This window comes from Myotis lucifugus, unplaced genomic scaffold (genome assembly GCF_000147115.1).
Source record: "Myotis lucifugus unplaced genomic scaffold, Myoluc2.0 scaffold_20, whole genome shotgun sequence".
Taxonomy (NCBI): domain Eukaryota; kingdom Metazoa; phylum Chordata; class Mammalia; order Chiroptera; family Vespertilionidae; genus Myotis; species Myotis lucifugus.
The window spans coordinates 969,459-986,523 of NW_005871068.1; the positions used below are offsets into that span (position 1 = coordinate 969,459).

The 17,065-nt window shown below is 39.7% G+C and overlaps 1 protein-coding gene across 1 annotated transcript in view; it reads left to right on the plus strand.

Annotated features, from left to right (window-relative positions):
* The window catches only part of PHEX (phosphate regulating endopeptidase homolog X-linked), a 188,492-nt gene that overhangs the window by 160,380 nt on the left and 11,047 nt on the right, over positions 1-17,065 (plus strand). The window contains exons 16-18 of the mRNA XM_023751320.1: positions 2,045-2,099; positions 9,291-9,358; positions 12,617-12,747. Of these exons, the coding sequence (XP_023607088.1) occupies positions 2,045-2,099; positions 9,291-9,358; positions 12,617-12,747 (254 nt within the window). The remainder of the gene's footprint in view (positions 1-2,044; positions 2,100-9,290; positions 9,359-12,616; positions 12,748-17,065) is intronic.

Below are 17,065 nucleotides of genomic sequence, written 5' to 3' on the forward strand. Positions count from 1 at the left end.
ACACGCACATTCTATCAACTCTCTCTACCTTTCATTTACTGATGAGTAAGAAAGGACTGAAAGGAAAAGAAACTGTGGGTCGCCTTATCTTTCCCTTTCCTTCTATGTCATCATTTTTGGTGTATGTGGTTGGCTAATATAGTAAGAAAGAGCATGACAGGTTACCTTAATCATTCTTGTTTCTGAGAATGCCATTACTGCCTGTAGTGATCAAAGCACATTCTGGTTCTAATGGAAAGAGGCCTCTTGGAGCTGTCAGAGCCCCCACCTACTCAGTCCTAGATGTAACATGCTTACCTTAGACTCACTTTGCGTCTTGATGAACTCCCACACATTGTGGGTCTACAGGAGTTCTGTGCTCTGGGGAGTATCGTGAATACTTTATGCAAGTGAGGCATCTAGGAACCATGGGCTCGCAAATCGTGCATGACTCCTTTGCTCACACACATACTTCCTTGTCCCCTTGGACGCCCTTTACAAAATCACATTCAGAGATAAAATTATTAAGAGTTTCAAGACAGTGACAGCAGAGCATTAAACCAAGTTCAGGGTCCTTCTGCATGGGAGGGCCTGTATGACTGCACAGGGTGAGTGTTCATAAAGGTGGTCCTTCTTGTATTAGGGGAAGCTGCTGGATAGCTGGAAGCCTCCTGCACACTCTGAGTATGAAGGACTCTAGTTCATAGCAGGCTAGACATGCAAATAGTATATGTATGCAAAATGGTTTTTTTGAAATTGATGTAATGGGGAAACTCCATACTGTTTTCCATAGTGGTTGTACCAGTCTGCATTCCCACCAGCAGTGTACTAGGGTTCTTTTTTCTCTACATCCTCGCCAGCACTTGTTGTTTGTTGATTTGTTGATGGTAGTCATTCTGACAGGAGTGAGATGATACTTTGTTATCGTTTTGATTTGCATCTCTCTGATGATTTGTGACGTTGAACATTTTTTCCTATGTCTCTTGCCATCTGTATGTCCTCTTGGAGAAGTGTCTATTTAGGTCTTTTGCCTATTTTTAAATTGGATTGTTTGTCTTCCTTTTGTTAAGTTGTATGAGTTCTCTATATATTTTGGAAATTAACCTCTTATCAGATGTATCATTGCCAAATATGTTCTGCCATACAGTGGGCTCCCTTTTCATTCTGATGATAGTTTCCTTTGCTGTGCAGAAGCATCTCTTACCCTTTGAGACAGCATAGAGGGACCTGGAGAGTATTATGCTAAGAAAAATAAGCCAGTCAGAGAAAGACAAGTATCACATGATCTTACTCATATGTGGAATCTAATGAACAAAATAAACTGATGAACAAAAATAGATCCAGAGACATAGAAGCATGGAACAGACTCTCAAACCTCAGAGGGAAGGCAGGGGAGGGTACGTAGGTGGGAAGAGATCAACCAATGAACTTGTATACATATATGTATTACCTACGGACACAGGCAATAGGGGGGTGAAGGCCTGGGGTGGAAGGCGGGGGCAGGCTGGGAGAGGTCAATGGGGGAAAAAGGGGACATATGTAATACTTTCAGTAATAAAGATTTTTTAAAAATAAATAAACTAATGAGCAAAAAAGATCCTGAGACATAGGAGCATGGAACAGTCTGTCGAACCTCAGAGGAAAGGCAGAGGGTGGGTGGGGAGAGATTAACCAAAGAACTCATGCATGTATGCATAACCCTTGGACACAGACAATAGTGTGGTGAAGGCCAGGGGCAGGAGTTGGGTGAAAGGTGGAGGGGGGTCACTAGGGAAAAAAAGGGGACATCTGTAATACTTTTACTAATAAAGATAAATTTAAAAAAGAAATCATATGAAAATGATAAAAGAGAAATTGATGTAATGTACCTATTTCAAATTCAGTTGAATCAATATCATCTTAGAGACAAGACAGTTGGACCTCCTGACCTAGAGGGTTCCCAGCTCCCTGAGGAGTACCTTTCATATGCGCCTTTGAAACGTTGAGGCTAAAGCTGGAACCAGGTACTTATCATCAAATCAATCTCTATATCCCTTATACTTTTGTTTGTTTGTCTTTCTCCCAGGATTTCCAGCAGGAGAGCTCCAGAAGCCTTTCTTCTGGGGAACAGAATATCCGAGGTAAGTAAATGAGTAAAGAAACCAGTTATTGACAAATAAGGAAGAACATGCTGCTTTGGCAGAACATAGAAGTTTAAAAAAAACAAAAAAACAAGAAACAAAGTCAGTAGTTGTTCAGCAAAAAGAGGACATGGAACCTGGCATGGGCTGGATCCACTCTCACCATTTTAGGTATTTGTTTTCTGATTCTTGTTACCAGGGCGTATGTCTGCCTGCACAGAAAAGCCAATTAATATACAGGTAGTTTTAATTTTTATGCATTTATTCACTTGTGCATTGACTCATACTACAAATATTTGGACCTTGAAGGATTGTTGGAATTTGAGTTGATGGTGATGGGTCTAAAACCATTCCAGCCCTGGCCAGTGTGGCTCATTGGTTGGAGCTTCAGCCTGAGTATTACAGGATTGCTGGTTTGATTCCGGGTCAAGGGCACACACCTGAGTTGCAGGTTCCATTCTAGGCCCTGGTTGAGGTGCATGTGGGAGGCAACCAATCGATGTGTGATGTTTCTCTCCCTCCCTCCCCTCCCTTCCACTCTCTCTAAAAAGTAATGGAGAGAATATCCTTGGGTGAAGATTAACAAACAAACAAACAAACAAACAAACAAACAAACCACATTCCAGATAGAAGAAACAATGTGAGAAAAGGAAAGAAATGTGATGATAGAATAGCAAAGACTTTAGTTTGACTATTTTAAGTGGTATATGAAGGGAAGCAGTGGGAAAGAAGTCAAGAAAAGAAGGTTGATGTTTGAATTGGAGGGCTCTGAATGCCGGGTAAAGAGCCTGGACATTAATAACCAATAGAAAATATTGACGTTTTTGAGCAAGTAATCAGATTTGTCTTTAGAAATATCTGGGTAGCTATACAATAGTTTAAAAATTGGCAGTGTCTGGAGTTATGTATATCAGTTTAAAGGCCATTAATACCAACAGATTGTAGACTTATGTAATGCAGAATTTCTATACATATTGGGAATTCTGATAATATTCATTGTCAATAATATCACCACTTTCATTATGTGCTTTTGCTTGCTTTAGTGCACAAAAAATTTAGTCTTGATTTTAGACGTCCAGTCTCTTGTATTTTGGTTTGGATAAATGACAATTTAAATATGATTAAATATGGTGGCAATGTTTTGATTTGGGCTTCCCCAAAAGCATACCCTATGATAAGGATTCAAGTGCACATAGTTCTTTTGGGAGGTGATGCCAGGAAACACTAACAGGCGACTGGGGAAATGAGACAAGGAGGGAAGGAAGCCAATAAATTGTGTTGTAGGAGTTTTCTATGGCTGCCATAATGAATTATCACAAACTTGGTGGCTTAAAACAATGCAAATTTATTTGCTTATAGTTCTATAGGTTAGAAGTCTAACCTGGGTCTCTGGGCTAAACACAAGATATGGGCAGGGCCGCATTCCTTTCTGAAAGCTCTGGGAAAGAACCTATTTTTTTTTTGACTTTTCTAGCTTTTAGAGGTGGTCCACATTCTTTGGCTCATGGCCCTCTTCCTCCATCTTTCAAACTTGCGAAGTTGCATCTCTTTGACCATTCATACATAGTCACATCTTATTCCCACTGTCCTCTTTAATCCAGGATCGTCTCCCTATTTTAAGCTCATCTGATTAACAGTGTTAATTCCCCCTTGCCATGTAATAGCATATTCACAGGTTCTGGGGGTTAGCATGTGGACATCTTTTGGGGGCCACTATTCTGCCTATGACACGTCTGTTACAAAGCCAGTTATCACTGTGGACAACTAGGGCTCAGTCCTGCTGCAGAGCTGTAGAACATGCTTCAATGTGATCCTGTCTCGAGGGCAAGGGAGCTAGAGTATTTATCCTACAGTTCACCTTCCATCCTTGCTTGAGGGCTTCCACCAGATGTATTAACTTCTGGCATTCCCCAGCCTAGGCCAAGAGGGCTTTGGTGGCGGGAAAAGTCTGCAAGCCACTATGGACTGTCCCCCACTTATGATGCTTTAACTTAAGATTTGTCTACTTTACAATGGTGCAAAAGCAATATGCATTTGGTGGAAATTTTGACCTTTTCCCGGGCTAGTGTTATGTGGTATGATACTCGTGATGTTGGGTGCAGTAGTGAGCTGCAGCTCCCAGTCAGCCAAGTGATCATGAAGCTGAACAACTGATACTCTGCAGTGTAGTCATTGTGTCAGATGATTTTGCCCAACTGTAGACTACTGTAATTGCGCTGAGCAAAGTTAAGGTAGGCTAAGCTAAGCTATGATGTTCCGTAGGTTAGGTGTATTGAATGCATTTTCAACTTGTTATTTTCCACTTACAATGGGTTTATTGAGATGTAACCCTATTGTAAATGGAGGAGCATCTGTAGCTTCAGGTGCTGCCAGTTGGAAGATGTTGGATTGTTGTGCTTGGAAATGGTGAGTGCCGAGTGGACAGGAGCAAGCAACAGTAAAGCCTGTGGTAGGAAAGCAGAGTTGTTAGCATAAATGAAAATGAAAGTGGTTTGTATCACCCAAATGCATTAATATCATCCTAGGCCTCAGCTGCATAGTTTTCATTAGTGTTCAGATATTTGGAATCAATTTCCCCTATTGTTAAGATTAGGAAAAGAATATATTTATATAAAATTAGAGGTTTAGGCTAAATATTCTTTAAGCTCCCTTCAAACTAAAAAAGTTCTAGAATTCTATGAATCTGCTCATCACTAGCAATTTAACTGATCTTCTGTTATTGTGGTTATATACCTGGAGACTTGGAAATAGTCTGGTTCAGTTTTGAAGTTATCGATTTGATGAAATTGTTTATTGGGTCTGTGAGATGATTTTAATATAAAAATTAAAATAATATGAACTTAGGAAATAATAATAGTGTTGATTAGTTCAACCGTCTGCTGAGCCATATTTGAGACTTCAGTGGAAGAGAGATTTGCATTTTTTTCCTAAAGAGTTCTGTGTCTGCACTGAAACCATCCCTCCTCTATTAAGATCAGCATTGGAAATATGGAGATGCTGGACACATGGGAATCAAAGTCCACTGAGATGGATTCCCATACATGCATCTGTTCTGGACAGATAGCCTTCAGAACCAGCTAGTGCTTATCCTTTCTGCCCACACTGGTCAGCTTAGCCCTCCCCTGAGTGTTGGGTATAATGATGGGGGCATTGGTAGGCTGAATTGTTTCCAGAGGAGAGAATCAGGATTGTAAATGGCCTAAGATAACATATTCCAAAGTGTGTGTTCCATGAAGTAGTAATAGAGGTAAGTCATCCTCCCCTTCCCTTTGTTTTGGAGAACCACAATACTTAGCAGCATAAAAATTCCTAAGAAACTGTATGAAGGAAACTTACTTATTTATTTATTTTTATTTTTTGTTAATCCTCATCCGAGGTAATTTTTCCATTGATTTTTAGGGAGAGTGGAAGAGAGAGGGAAAGACAGAGAGAAACATTGATGTGAGAGAAACACATTGATTGGTTGTCTCCTGCATGAGCCCCAACCAGGGTCCGGGGCTGGGAAGAGCCTGCAACCAAGGTATGTGTCCTTGACTGGAATTGAACCCAGGACTCCCCAGTCCTCAGGCAGATGAGAAAGAAACTTATTTAAATATGTTTAACCTAGAGGTTCCTAAAATCCTTCTTTTCCTATGTTTTGGAAAATGTTGGTCTAGGTCAGTGGTGGGCAAACTGTGGCTTGCGAGCCACATGCGGCTCTTTGGCCCCTTGAGTGTGGCCACGAAGTTTCAATCGCATTGTATGTGCGCGCCGGCACGTGGTATTTTGTGGAAGAGCCACACTCAAGGGGCCGCAGTTTGCCGATCACTGGTCTAGGTTCATGACAAGAAAAATAGTTGAAAGAACTTGAGAAGAGAGCATTTGAGGAAGAACCTCATATTTTTGAAAGAAAGTTAAGGTGGCAGAATTATTTACTATATTTGGGGGGCGGGGTCAGAGGGTGTTCAGCGAGAGATTCCACCCAATGGATATAAGACATAGGAAAGAGATTTCATTTTAACAATAGGGAGATCTGTTTTATTTTATTCTTTATAAATATTTTTTATTGATTTCAGAGAAGGAGAGAGAGATAGAAACATCAATGATGAGAGAGAATCATTGATCAGCTGCCTCCTGCATGCCCTTCACTGGGGATCAAGCCTGCAACCCCGGCATATGCCTTTGACCAGAATCGAACCCGGGACCCTTCAGTCCTCAGGCCAAGGCTCTATCCGCTGAGCCAAACCGGCTATGGCGAGATCTATTTTATTTACAACCACTGAGAGAATGGGCCACCTCAGAAGGGGGGGAGCTCCTGGTTATTAAAAGTGCCCAAGGAGAAGTCTTAGGACCTTTTGAACTGGTTTTTGTAGAGGGGGGCCCTACTTCAGCTAAGGAGTAGAGTTAGATGACCTTAAAGACACTTCTAACTCTGAGATTTTTATGAATTTACATTTCAGGCATAGAGTAGCCCTTACTTGATGACTGCTTGAGATAATGGTTGCTCCGGACAGCAGTATGATTGATTCCCTGTTGACAGCAAACCCTGTGCATTTGTTAAATCCATTGGGTAGTAAGAACAAAAGAGAAACTGAGTAGGTGGAAACATTTCATCTTTCCCATTTTATTTTTGGAAGGCTAGATTTTCTCTGCAGGAGTCTTCTTGTTCTGGCCAGCCAGTCGTATTGTTAAAAGGCATAGTTTTATTTATTTATTTATTTATTTATTTATTTATTTATTTATTTATTTTTACGATATGCTAATTTAAATAATGTCCATTGATAACATGGAACATGTGAATTTAGTATGATGAACCATTATCATTGTAAGGCTTAGTCATGTAAAATTACTTCTTTGTCTCTTGTCCAAAGGATTTCAATTATTTGGCTGAGAATCAGAACTTACAATGATTCAATCATTTTCTGAATTCTCTATTACCCTTTGCAAGTAGGAAGCTTATTGGAGCAGTCTCTCTGAAGGGACATTTATTGTAGAACAGTTCCGGTAAACGTCCATTGTTCATCTCTTAAATTCAACAGCACTGACCAAGGCTTGTAGAGAATCGAATCTGATTGTCAGGGCTGAGAGGTCTGGAAAAACGAAATGTTACAGGCTGCACAGTGATAGCTACGGCTGCAAAAATTAGCACTATGTAAAATTACAAGTTTGTCCCACACTGCTATGATAGCTCTATGATTGAAATGCATAATTTCACTCTTACTTCTTTAATGAAGGTTTGCAATGATGGAAAAACAGTAGGAAGCATTTTTTCAAATGCAAATTACCTTGCAGGAAAGAAATAACAAAGGAAAGAATTGCCACCAAGGGGAAAAATTAAATCTTGCAGCACTTCCTTGGGTATAGTTGAGACAAACAATTAGCATGTTAAGGATCATTATGTCCTGTAATAACATGTTGCTTCAAAAATTCTCATTCCTTCCACTTACTGGTCCTGTCTATTTGCCGGGTTACTTTGATGTTGCATGTCAGGAAGTAACTGTGAAATACTGGTATTTTTAGCATAATTGCAAATCTCAGGAAGTATCCTCATAACAAGGATTTTAAGTTGTTTATAATCCTTATCCATACATTAAATAACTAAAAGAAGGTACATATCAATCTGTCACTTGCATGAAACGGTAAAGTTAATCTGTTACTTAAATCGTTGTTACTTTCTTACTGTGTACTAGGTACAGAGAATTTAGCAGTGATCAAGTAGATACAGGTTTGACTTTCATAGAACTTAAAGCTGAGAGAGAAGATCCCAGACACACATGAGTGGAAGCCCCCTTATTGATTACTTCATAGATCATTAACATGCTTCTGTTTCAGTTATATTGCCATGTAACAAAGCTCCATTGAACAACCACTACTGGCATATGAATCCACAGTTTGGGCAAGATTCAGCCGAGACGCTTGTCTCTGTTCTGTGTGGTGTTCGTTGGCTGGCAACTTAACTGGGACAAGGGGATCTAAGGTGACTTGCACATGTCTGCTGTCCCAGTTGGACTGGCTTGAATGGCTGGGGCCTAGCTAGGCCTCTCTTCCATTAGAAGTCTGACAACTTTTGGTGTCTCTTGCTTGCTTCGCTTGGCCTCTTTGTGTCCAGCTGATTAGTCTACCTTCTTTACATGGAATTGACTTCCGAGGTAGGAAAATTTTAAGAATTAAGGCCTGTCAAAGCCTAGGTCCAGAAGCCACATCCGGCCCTTTCTGTTGCCTTCTTTTGATCGTAGCAAATCTGGAGGCCTATCCAGATTTAAGGGAAAGGAAGTCGTTGCCTCTTGTTGGGAGGAGGTGGCACATGCATTCTGGGTGTGTGGAATTGTCAGTGGTCACCCTTGTAGGTAATCTACCACATGCATCTTCAGAGGTGAAGAGAAACGATAAAATGACTTTTCCAAATCTGGTTAAGGCTTCACAGTCTTTGTCATTCAGTTGTGAGCGTGTCTGTCACAAAAGCAGAGAAACGTGACTACCTTGACAGCAGGCTGATCCCTTTTAATCTCTGCTCTATTCCTTTTTTATGACTACATTTGAAAAACAATTTAACTTCTAAGTCTGTAGCGATTTTTCAACAGGTTCTCAGATAAAAAATAAATGGTATGTTGACTGACAGGATCTTTTCAAACCCTGCTACTGCTTTGGGTGTTTATAAATATAAACTACAGCTAGAGCTGATATAGAATAATAAAAACTTTAGGGCTGGAAGGGACTTTAGAAACCATTTCTTTCACACCCCTAATTTCATAGGGTAGGAGAAATAAGCCCCATACATGGTCATAATGATAATTTTAGAATTTATATTTTCTTTGTCCATTTTAATGAGAAGGGCACATTTGGATTTTTAAAAAAATATATTTTATTGATTTTTTACAGAGAGGAAGGGAGAGGGATAGAGAATGAGAAACATCGATGAGAGAGAAACATCGATCAGCTGCCTTCTGCACACCCCCAACTGGGGATGTGCCTGCAACCAAGGTACATGCCCTTGACCGGAATCGAACCTGGGAACTTTCAGTCTGCAGGCCGATGCTCTATCCACTGAGCCAAACCAGTTAGGCCTGGATTTTTTTTTTTACAATTTTGTGATTATTATTAACATGGGTACTAGAAAGCAAATTATCTTTGCTTTTCATTGAAAAAAATTAAAGGATTATGCTCTGAGATTCATGCTTGTAATTTTCTCCAAATTATATATTTATGTTGTAGATCTTTGAGTTATGGTGCTATAGGAGTAATTGTTGGACACGAATTTACACATGGATTTGATAATAATGGTAAGTACTGGTTCATTGTATAAGCTGCTGCTTTTATGATAATGTTGACTATGTGGATGTTAATTGTTGCTATTATTTTTGCATAGTGGCATCATCATAGCTTGACGATTATCCAATGAAGTATGATTGCTGATTGTAAACTTTCCCCCATGTCTTGCAGTGATAGCTTGCAATAAATAAATAATTGTTCCCATTGCAATGGGATAGAATGATAAAAAATGACTGTCATTTCAATGAAGTTAGTTGTGCATTTAGATCACAATTGCTGTAGTTGCCACAATAATTATAGGAATTCCTTTATAGCTTCTTCCCTTTGTCATTTCTTTATTCACCATCTTGATGCTCTCCCTGGAGGTGTGAGCTCTGCTCTGAGGATGATTATACATGCTGCCAAATGAGGATTCAGTGAGTTAGGAATCTGGAGCTTGGCTGACTGGTTCCTTTATACCGTTTCAAGGATTATGCAATGCTCAGTCTCTGTTTTTCTCTATGCTGGCATATATTCAGAATTTTAAAAAGGCTATGCTTTCCTAATAATGCATAATATAGAATATGCTATGTTCCCTGAAGACATTTAAGCAAAAGAAAAGAGCAGAATATGGCATAAACTAAAGAAATGATCACTCTTTGAGAGTTACCATTTTTAAACAACACTTCTTTCTCCTTTAAGTTTGGAGTACTATTGGAAAGCCATATGAAATCTCCAAAACTTATGAATTAGCAGCAAATCATGATCACATCTACATCCACACAAAGATTTACATGTAGACTCGAGAACCCAGCTGGCTCAAGGCAACATTTAATAGAGGGACCCCTTTCTTTCATGTCTGTGATATCTCCAGCATCCTTTCCTGGGTGTCTTCCCAGGGCCAGAGACCCTTTTGGTTCTTCTCCTTCTGGACAATTCTTCCTGTATTCCCATTAGCCCTTACTTAGTCACATAGGCTTTGTGCTCCCTTGGTCTTTCCTCCCTGTTAAAATATAGCTGCCTTGTAGTCATCTGAATACCCAGAGCATTACTTTCTAGCTTTGCATGGTTGGTTTATCTGAGAGGATAGTCTTAGATAAGAAACAAAAGCCAGTATTGGTCTCTTGGTTCTGGGTCTTTCTTCCTGGGAAATTTAAGTACAGTGGTACAGTGCTTCCTCAGAATCTTCTAGATGCCTTCAGGATTGTCTCTCAAAGGACAATATCTAATGATGGCAATTTCACTCTGTAATCAGTACATTGTACATATAAGGATATGCCCAGTATCTATTTTATAATTGGTTGGTTAGTGGTTGGAGGACAGTGACTCCATACTCTTCCAGAGAGGGTGGTAGTGGCATCTAGCCTTATTGAAGAGCTTCAGATTATTCTAGTTAACATCTTAAAAAAATATATATATATATTAGATAAGAAGGAAGAGGGAGAGACAGATAGACACAACAATGATGAGAGAGCATTATTGATCAGCTGCCTCCTGCACAACCCCTACTGAGGATGGAGCCTGCAACCCAGGCATGTGCCCTGACCAGGAATCAAACTGTGACCTCCTGGTTCATAGATCGATGATCAACCATTGAGCCACACCAGCCAGAGCAATAGAGCAATTAAAATCTTTGGTTAGGGAACTTTCTTTTATGCCCAACAAAGAATTCTCTGCATAATTAAGTTTAAACTAGCCCTAGCTTGGTTTTCTCAGTGGTTAGAACATTGGCCTGCAGACTGAAGGGTCATGGGTTCAATTCTGATCAAAGGCACATACCTTGGTTGCAGGCTCGATGCCCCAGCGCCAGTCGGGGCACATGTGAGAGGCAACCAACCAATGTGTCTCTTTCACATCGATGTTTCTCTCTTTCTCTTTCCCCCTCCCTCTGCTCTCTCTAAAAGAATCAATGGAAAAAGTATCCTTGGATGAGGATTAAAAAAAAAAGTAAACCAATGGTAATCTTGGGTGAGTACAGAAGATACACCCAAACATTTTTGAAGGGTGTAGAGAAAGTGAAGAGTGAGCCTGTAGGAAAAAAAAAAAAGCATTTCCATTATGTTTTGGAGATTTCCATTCTTGTTCCAAGTTCTCTTTTTAAAGCAACCTTCCTTGTCATAGCAGGACAGATGGGCCTTCCATCCACACTGATGGCTGTGGAATGATTCATAACAGGTTTTATGTCTCTCAGTTCCTGACAACTTGGAGGAAACACGTTCCTATAGAGTTGAGTCAGGGGCTGTGGTTGCTGGGTGTGAATGACTCATTAGGGCTGTTCTTATGGATCATTTGGAATTTCACTGGTGTTCTGACTCCCTCCACGGGCTTTCTGATTGAAGCCATTTAATTTCATAGTCCAGAGAAGATTTTGGGTCATATTAGGTGACGACAAAGAATCCAAGATTAGTTAAAAACGGTGCGTGCCGGAAAAAAAAGGAGACCGGCTTACCTACCACCACAATCATTACCCGAGGCTCTGTCCTGGTGATGTATCCAGTCAGTTTGCTGCTACTCCCGTGGGTCACATGAGACAGATGAGGAATTTGATGCTCACTGGATGACATACTTCAACAAGCCAGATATTGATGCCTGGAAATTGCGTAAAGGGATGAACACGCTTGTTGGCTAAGATCTGGTTCCAGAACCCCAAATCATTGATGCTGCTTTGCGGGCATGCAGACGGTTAAATGATTTTGCTAGAGCTGTTCGCATCCTAGAGGTTGTTAAGGACAAAGCAGGACCGCATAAGGAAATCTACCCTTATGTCATCCAGGAACTTAGACCAACTTTAAATGAACTGGGAATCTCCACTCCAGAGGAACTGGGCCTTGACAAAGTATAAACCTCATCGATAGGCTTCCCAAGGATTTACTGATACTACTACTTGAGTGTAAATAATCACCTGGAAATACTGATGATAACATATTACCTTATTTGAACAAGTTTTCCTTTATTGAGTACCAAACCATGTAATGGTAACTTGAATTTTAATAAAAAGGAAATGAGTTTGAACTGAAAAAAAAAAAAAAGAATGGTGTTTGCCATAAGCTGATGAATCTTATTGAAATGCTCTTTGTTGCTTAGAAGGAAAGAACTTCCTCAAACCTCTTTCTCCTTTTTCCTCTTTTACAACAAACCAGTGACACTGGAGAGAAGGCGGGAGCAGCTCCCAGGAGTAGTCTCTGTTCTTGGGACTGCTTTTTCAAGACTTGTGGAAATGAGGGATACGGAAGATGAAGAAATTAGTTTCCATAAATAATACAAATATATTTTAACTTTCCTTTTGCTAGGTAGAAAATATGATAAAAATGGAAACCTGGATCCTTGGTGGTCTCTGGACTCTGAAGAAAAGTTTAAGGAAAAAACAAAGTGCATGGTTAACCAGTATAGCAACTATTACTGGAAGAAAGCTGGCCTAAATGTGAGTATGACTGTGGTGAAGGGGACATATTGTGGATTTTTTCTCGTTGGGATGTTAGCTTGCTTTAGACCAGGGGTGGGCAAAGTGTGGTTCCCAGGCCAACAGCTTCATTCTCCCCTGGGATATTTAGGAATACAAATCCTTTTATTTTTCCAGTTCACTCACATTTGGGGAGGAAGATTGTGTCAAGATGTGCTGTGTTTTGGGGAGTAGTTGAATTCCAAGTCTCTAGTAGTCCAAGGGATTTTAGGTGTTAACTGAAAGAAGCATGGATTTACTTTATAGCCATCGGGTTGCTACAGGGTGGCAAGGGACAATTCTAACTTTTGGTCCTGAACAAGATATCTAGTCACTCATAACTTAAAAAAAATTAATTTATTGAGGTGACATTGGTTAATAAAATTATACTGGTTTCAGGTATACAATTCTGTAATGCATAATCTGTTTATTGTATTGTGTGTTTACCACCCCAAGTGGTGAGTCTCTTTCCAATACCATTTAACTCCTTCTTTACCTTCTTCTACCTCCCCTAACCTTCTCTTTGACAATCACCATACTGTTGCCTGTGTTCATGAGTCTTTCTTTTTTTTCTTTGCTTAATCCCTTCACCCTTCTCACCCAACCCCCACCCCCTCCCCTCTGACAGCTGTCAGTCTGTTCTCTATGAGTCTGTTTCTGTTTTGTTCATTTTGTTCATTAGATTTCACATATAAGTGAAATAATATGGTACTTGTCTTTCTCTGACTGCTTTAATTCACTTAATATAATATTCTCCAGATCCACCCATGCTGTTGCAAATGTTGAGATTTCCTTATTTTTTTTATAGCTGCATAGTAATCCATTGTATAAATGTACCATAACTCTTTTATCCACTCATCTATTGATGGACACTTGGGCTGCTTCCAGAATTTAGCTATTGTAAATACTGCTGCAAAGAACACAGGGATGCATATATTCTTTCAAATTAGTGTTTTGGGCTTCTTTGGATGTATTCCCAGAGTGGAATATCTGGGTCATAAGGCCATTCCATTTTTAATTTTTTGAGGAAACTTCATACTGCTTTCAACAGTGGCTGCACCAACTGTGCATGAGGGTTCTCTTTTCTCCATATCTTCTTCTACACATGTTTGTTGATAGTAGCCATTCTGACAGGTGTGAAGTGATGTCTTGTAGTTTTAATTTGCATTTCTCTGATGCCCCGCTACTTTTCTTTATACTGAAGCAAAGTACAGCAACCTTATAAATACTCTGTCCAAATGACTAGATGAAATTATGTAGTTTTTCAACGATTATTGCTCAAATATTTCCATGAAAAAATGTCCAAGGTATGCACCCACCCTAACTAGTAGTCACAATTATCAAGAGCTCAGCTAAACTATTTCTTCAACTGGTAGACTAGCAGTAGTGTCAAGGAAGCTGCTGCTAAGAGAATCAGTAGCCTTATTTTTTTTTCTCTTAAAATTTTTTAATTCAGCCCTGATTGGTTTGGTTCAATGGATAGAGCATCGGCCCGCTGACTGAAGGGTGGCGGGTTCGATTCCTGTCAAAGGCATGTACCCCAGTTGCAGGCTCAATCCCCGACATCAGTCGGAGTGTGCAGGAGGCAACCAATTGATGTGTCTCTCTCACATTGATGTTTCTCTCTCTGTGTCTCTCTTCCTCTCTTCCACTTTCTCTAAAAATCAATGGAAGAATATCCTTGGGTGAGGATTAACAAAAAAATAATTTTAATTCAGTTTATTTAAACTGAAAACAAAACAAAAACAAGTCCACTCATTTCCCCTACCCCCACCCTCTGCCTCTAGCAACCACCACTCTGTTCTCTTTATGAATTCAGTTTCATTTTTGTTTTGTTTTTTAGATTCCACACATAAGTGAGATCATATGGTATTTATCTTTCTCTGTCTGACTTATTTCACTCTGACCTATTTCACATAGCATAATACCCTCTATTGTCCATCCATGTTGTCTTAAATGTCAAGATTTTATTCTTTTTTATGGCTGAGTAGTATTCCATTATGTGTGTGTGTGTGTGTGTGTGTGTGTGTGTGTGTGTGTTTCACATCTTATTTATCCATGCATCTATCATCAATGGTAATTTAGATTATTTCTACTGCAGTGAATATGGGGGTGCATATATCTTTTTAAATTAGTGTTTTCATTTTCTTTGGATACATTCCCAGAAGTGGAATTCTTGGATCATATGGTAATTCTATATTTAATTTTTGGGGAGAACTTTCATACCATTTTCCATAGTAGTTTCACTAATTACATTCCCACCAAAAGTGTACAGGAGTTTCTTCTTCTATACGCCTTGCCAACACTTGTTATTTCTTGTCCTTTTACTAGTAGCTCTTCTAACAGCTGTGAGATGATATCTTATTGTGGTTTTGATTTGGATGTTTCTCATGATTAACGATATTCAGCATTTTTTCATGGATGTATTGGCCATCTATATGTCTTCTTTGGAAAAATGTCATTCAGATCCTCTGTCCATTTTTAAAAATTGAATTGTTTGTTTTTTTGCTATTGAGTTGTATGAGTTCTCTGTATATTTTATATATTAGCCCTTTATCTGATACATGATGTACTAGTACAATTATTTTCTCCCCTTCAGTAGGTTTCCTTTTAATTTTGTTGATGGTTTCCTTTGCAGTGTAGAAGCATTTTAGTTTAATGTAGTCCCACTTATTCATTTTTGCTTTTGTTTTTGGTGTCAGATAAAAAAAAAGTTATTGCCAAGACCACTGATAAGGGGCTCACTGCCTGTTTTCCTATAGGAGTTTTATGGTTTTTAGGTATTCAAGTCTATCATCCATTTTGAGTTAATTTTTGTTTGTGGTGTAAGATGATATGTAAAGCTGAGCGGTAACTTTTTGAGACTGAAGCTGGGAAGGTCCTGAGTGATTATAGAGATCACTGTTATCTGAAGATTTGTTTTAATTCATTGGTATTGCCTGATACTTGGGTGATTGGGCTAGCATGAAAATGAAGAGTTGATAGGATCCATGGCTTGAAGGTTTAGAACAGAGTGTATTGTTTCCTGTTGCTACTATAGCAAATCACCACAAACTTAGTGACTTGAAATAACACAACTTTATTATTATACAGTTCTGTATGTCTGACTCAGGTCTCACTAGGACTGCTTTAATTTCTAGCTGCTCTAGGGAAGAATCTGTTTCCTTGCCTTTTCTAGCTTTTACAGGCTGCCCAGAATCCTTCTTCAGCACCAGCAATGCCGGGTTGAGTCTTTTCACATTGCATCATGCTGAGACACTCACTCTCCTGACTTCCTTTTTCTCTATTTGAAAAGGACCCTTATAATTACACTAGAGGCCTGGTGCACGAAAATTCATGCACTTGGGGAGGGGAGGGCTTTCCTCAGCCCAGCCTGCGCCCAATTGCAGTCCAGGAGCCCTCAGGGGATGTCTGACTGACAGCTTAGGGAGGCAACTGGTGGAGCTGATTGGAGGATGCTGGCCCCGCCCCCATCACCCTGCAGCCACGCCGCCCACCAATCGCCGTCCCCTCCCTCTGCCCGCTGGCACCTGCCTTGGCTAGCCTGGTACTGCCCGCTCACCGACCTCACCCCTGCCTACCAGTTGTTCTGCTGTTCAGTTGATTTGCATATTAGGCTTTTATTATATAGGATTAGACCTACTTGAACAATGTAGGCTAATGTCTCCATCTCAATATCCTTACCTTAATCATATTTTAAAAATCTCTTTTGTCACATCAGGTAACATTTTCACAGATTCCAGGGATTAAGACATAGGCATCTTTTAGCAGAGAACATTATTCTGCTTCCTATGCACGGATGGGCAAACTTTTGTAAAGGACCAGTTGGTAAATAATTTAGGCTTTGTGGGCTGTAAATTCTCTGTTGCAATAACTCAACTCTGCCACAGTAGTGATAGAACAGCCACAGACAATATGTACATGAATAGGCATGGTTGTGTGCAAATAAAACTTGAATTATGGACACTGAAATTTGAACTTCACGTAATTTTCACATACCCCAAAATATTATGCTTTCTTCTATCCTTCCTCCCCAAAGACTGAACAATGTAAAATCCAGTCTTACCTTGCTGTCTGTACAAACACAGCAGCAGGTTGGATTTTGGCTTGTGGGCTGTATTGGTTTAGATTTTTCTTTGTCATAGCCTATAAAAGGGTTTAAGGAACAATCTTCAAATGTTTAGAAGAATTTCTTCACCATGCTTGGTTAGTTATCATGCATATTGCAAGCCTCGACCTTTGTTCGCCATGAAAACTACTCTCTTTTTAATTTTTCTTGGAAATTGGTGAAGGTGATATG